This window comes from Sprattus sprattus, assembly GCF_963457725.1.
Source record: "Sprattus sprattus genome assembly, chromosome: 14".
Taxonomy (NCBI): Eukaryota; Metazoa; Chordata; class Actinopteri; order Clupeiformes; family Clupeidae; genus Sprattus; species Sprattus sprattus.
Window position 1 is genome coordinate 19,198,059 of NC_137912.1, and position 4,038 is coordinate 19,202,096.

General features: G+C 47.0%; 1 protein-coding gene across 1 annotated transcript in view; it reads right to left on the reverse strand.

Annotated features, from left to right (window-relative positions):
- LOC308375549 (cadherin EGF LAG seven-pass G-type receptor 1-like) overlaps positions 1 to 4,038 on the reverse strand; it is a 101,895-nt gene that overhangs the window by 11,797 nt on the left and 86,060 nt on the right. Inside the window, 9 exon segments of the mRNA XM_080851715.1 lie at positions 1,317 to 1,517; positions 2,228 to 2,354; positions 2,634 to 2,644; positions 2,646 to 2,735; positions 2,737 to 2,787; positions 2,789 to 2,804; positions 3,341 to 3,393; positions 3,395 to 3,471; positions 3,885 to 4,028. Of these exon segments, the coding sequence (XP_080707841.1) occupies positions 1,317 to 1,517; positions 2,228 to 2,354; positions 2,634 to 2,644; positions 2,646 to 2,735; positions 2,737 to 2,787; positions 2,789 to 2,804; positions 3,341 to 3,393; positions 3,395 to 3,471; positions 3,885 to 4,028 (770 nt within the window).

The window sequence follows — 4,038 nt, forward strand, 5'->3', positions numbered from 1 at the left end:
AAATGGCAGCTGAAATGGATATGCAAAATAACTTTTGAAGTTTCTTGAACATTCTGATTTTGCTTTGTGTCTCCTCAAGACACTCGACATGTTCGACACGAATCTGACATGAATCTGACGTCGATGAGTGACTAAAGATGTCAGCAGGAGATGTGAAAATTTCCCCTCAGAAAACTCTGCTACTTCAGACTTCTGCACTCAGACTGCCAAAACATTCAATGTGTGTGAGCATTGGCCAAGGCACAGAGAGAGTCGTGGGTGCAGCGCAGTGCAGACGTACACAGAGGATTAAGACGTACACAAAAGCTCAATCCCAGGTGTTTCAGCCATCCTGAGCTGAAAATTAATCACCTGTCACGGAGCAGTGGCTCAGTTAGGATTGGCCTCAGGGAGAGAAATTAAGCTTATGATCTTTCTTTAAAAAGGAATTCTTCATTAAATTCACTTTTCACACACAGTCATACACTCTCTTTTTTCCTCTCTCTTCTCTCTTTCTGTTCTCTCTCTCTCTCACACACACAGCTGCTCTGTGTTTCATAAAGTATGTGTATGTGGTTGTTTGTACTTTTGTGTGTGTGTCGTCGGTGCACACACGTATACGGTATACACACGTGTGCCTGTTTGTTGTGTGTGTGTGTGTGTGTGTGTGTGTGTGTGTGTGTGTGTGTGTGTGTGTGTGTGTGTGTTAGTTTGTGAGTGTTTCTGTGTGTGGGGGGGCTCCTCAGGGGGAATACCTTTAGCTTCTAATCCCACCAATTTGTCAACAGGAGTCTGAGTCATGATCCTCATCTATTCATAAACTCACAATGACTGAATTAACAGGCTGCCTCCTAGCAACCCTCACCCTCTCTACAGATGGAGCCGCCTGCATGTGTCTGCACTGGTCTCATCCTGATCTCTCCACTGCTGGTAATGGCCTTTAGCTTGGGACGTCCACTATTATTCCACAGGATAGGTTGTAGATTGTTGTTATAATGTCTTTCCTAGAGGGAACTTGCATATGATTTCTCTTAGCTTGTAAGTAAGGTTTGTGTGTCCATGGACTGTTTGAGAATGTGTGTGTGTGTGTATGTGTGTGTGTGTGTGTGTGTTTGTGTGTGTGTGTGTGTGTGTGTGTGTGGGGGGGGGGGGTTATGCGCATACATGAGTGTGTGTGTAAGTGTGCATATGAATGTAAGTATGTGCTGTGGTCTGTGGATGTGGGTTTTAAAAATGTGTGTGCGTGGTGTGTGGGTGTGTTAATGCGCATGCACGTGTATGTGTTTGTGTGTGTTTGTGTGTGTGTGTGTGTGTGTGTGTGTGTGTGTTCTGCTCACCGGGTTGTCAGTTTGGTTGATGCCGATGAGGAAGACGAGCTCGGAGAAGAAGAGTGCGGCCACCAGGTTCTTGTGGATGTCGTGGAGGTTGGAGCGCAGGCGACGCAACAGGGCCAGCAGGATGAAGGTGAGGAGCAGGGCCACCAGGGACGCAGTCACAGAGGTGTACGTCACGATCTTCAGGGGCAACACATCCCCATGCTGAGATAGAGGGAGGGAGGGAGAGAGATGGAGACAGAGAAAGAGGGAGAGGGAGAGGAAGGGAAAGAGAGGGAAGGAAAGAGAGGAAGAGAGAGAGAGGGAGGGAGAAAGAGAGAGGGAGAAAGAGAAAGAGGGAGAGAAAGAGAGGGAAAAAGAGATAGGTAAAGAGGGAGAGGGAGAGAGAGGGATAGAGAGAAAGAGGGAGAGAGAAAGGGGGAGAGGGATGAAAAGAGAGGGAGAGAGATGGAGGGAGTGAAGAAAGACAGAGAGGAAGGAAGGAAGAGAAAGTGGAAGAGAGTAAGGAAGGGATATAGAGGGAGGTACGACGGGAGGTAGAGAGAAAAAGAGAAAAGGGAGAAAAAGGGAGAGAGGCTCATAAATTAGAGGGCACTGAGAAGACCAGGGGAATATATTTATATAAATTCCTTTTAAATGGGTTTCAACAATCCATTCATCCTGCTAAAAATACCATTTTATAACCACAGACCATCATCCAGAGAGACTGTTTACAGATATACTGTGTGAGTGTATGCGTGTGTTTATCCTACCAGTTGTTGAGTGAGGAAGGTGAGTTTATGTATGTCTGTATGTAACCTACGAGCTCAGTGAAGTGTGTGTGTGTGTGTTGTGTTGTGTGTGTGTGTGTGTGTGTGTGTGTGTGTGTGTGTGTGTGTGTGTGTGTGTGTGTGTGTGTGTGTGTGTATGTTTACCTCTCGTTTGGATATGTCCATCAGCACAGCAAAGCTGGTCATGTGATTACACTGACAGCTGATGTGGGTTCGGTTTCTCTTGACCAACTCACAACCCTTGGAGGACCAGCCGCCCGTCCCACCAATCCTGCGCACACACACACACCAAGGGAAAAAAACAAGTACTGTTACATAAAAGTGTGGGGGCGAGACAGAAAGAAAGAGAGAAAGAGTACAGGAGCAGAGTTTGAGTGTGTGCATGTGTGAGGGGTTTGTGTGTGTGTGTGAGACGCACACATTTGAGTGCCTCATGAAGACACACACAGGTTTGGTACTCTACTGGGTCTGCAGCAGGCTGTCTGTGTGTGTGTGTGTGTGTGTACAAAGGATTGTGGCGTGTGTGTGTGTGTGTATGAGAGAGACGTACGCGATTGAGTGGGTTCCAGAAGACACACACAGGTTTGGTCCTCTCCTCGGTCTGCAGCAGGTTGTAGTCCAGCAGGATGGGCTTGTCCAGAGGCAGAGAGAGGCGCTCCCCTCACTGTACTCACCGTCGTGCTCACAATAGGCGTGTTGATGACACGGACGCTTGGGTAGCCTGAACACACACACACAAACACACACACACACGTACACAAATGAGGAACATAAAGTAAATCCATGCATACACAGTTCACATTTGGGGGTGTTGATGTCCAGACGATTAGGCACTAAACACGCAGATACATACATCGACAAAAAGCAAAAACACAAGCAAGAACACAAACAAACACACGAATCAATCATTCCCTTCCAAACCATCTTCATACACTGGCATGCCTACTATACTGAGAGCTTGTGTGGGTACCTGTGCGTTTAATTGCATTCATTTGGTTAACGAATACGATCACAGTTTTGTCCAGCAATTTGCGTTGTCTTGCTTGTCTTTGGTAATGTGTTTACTATTTGCAAAGTATGTTTGAGTGTGTGTGTGTGTTAATGTGTGTGTGTGTGTGTGTGAGTGTGTCTGTGTGTGTGGTAAACAGTGTGTGCATGTGTTTGACAGTGTGTATGTGAGTCTGTCGGTGTGTGAGTGTGTCGTGTGTGAGTGTGTTGTGTTGTGTCGTGTGTGTGTGTGTGTGTGTGTGTGATTACCTCAGGCTGCGACGGTCAGGGTCATAGCGTTCGGGGAGGAGCTGGCCGAGGGAAGCGGTACACGATGACTGCTGCCACTGGCAACGGGGCGTTAGCTCTCTGCACCTCCTCCTCCTCCTCCTCATCACAGACTCAGTGTGGTCTTCCTCAGTCTGAGCCTCCGTCGGATGGGGGGCTCCTCCGTGGGGGGGGCTAAGGAGGGGAAAAAGGAAGGGAGAATTGGGGGTAAGGGGGGAGATGAAAAAGAGAGAGTAATAGAGAGAGTGGTGGGGGAAGAGAGCAAGAGTTATGCTGCTCTGACTGTACTGTTTGTACATATGTAAACCAAAATAGAGATAATGTGCAATACATTTGCGGGAAAGTATAAACTTTTTCTAGTGAACATATATTTGACATATCTTCAAACAGTGTTTGGAGGAAAGTAACAAGTGAGTTCATTTTGTATGAAACTTTGAGTATATTTGAGTACAAGGCACTGTTGATACTGTTTTAGAATACCACAAGGATTATTCTGATAACGTTCTATGTTCTTCTCCTTGCTTACGGTTGTTCTGCAGGGGTCTGAAGGAGAACTCTGGGAAGAGAACGAAGGACTTGAGGTCTTCGGGACACACGTCCTGGATGTCCTGGAAGCGGGGGATCTTAGCAGTGTCTGGTTCTGAGGGGTCTAGGTAATCCACAGCAATGACTGCAAGGAA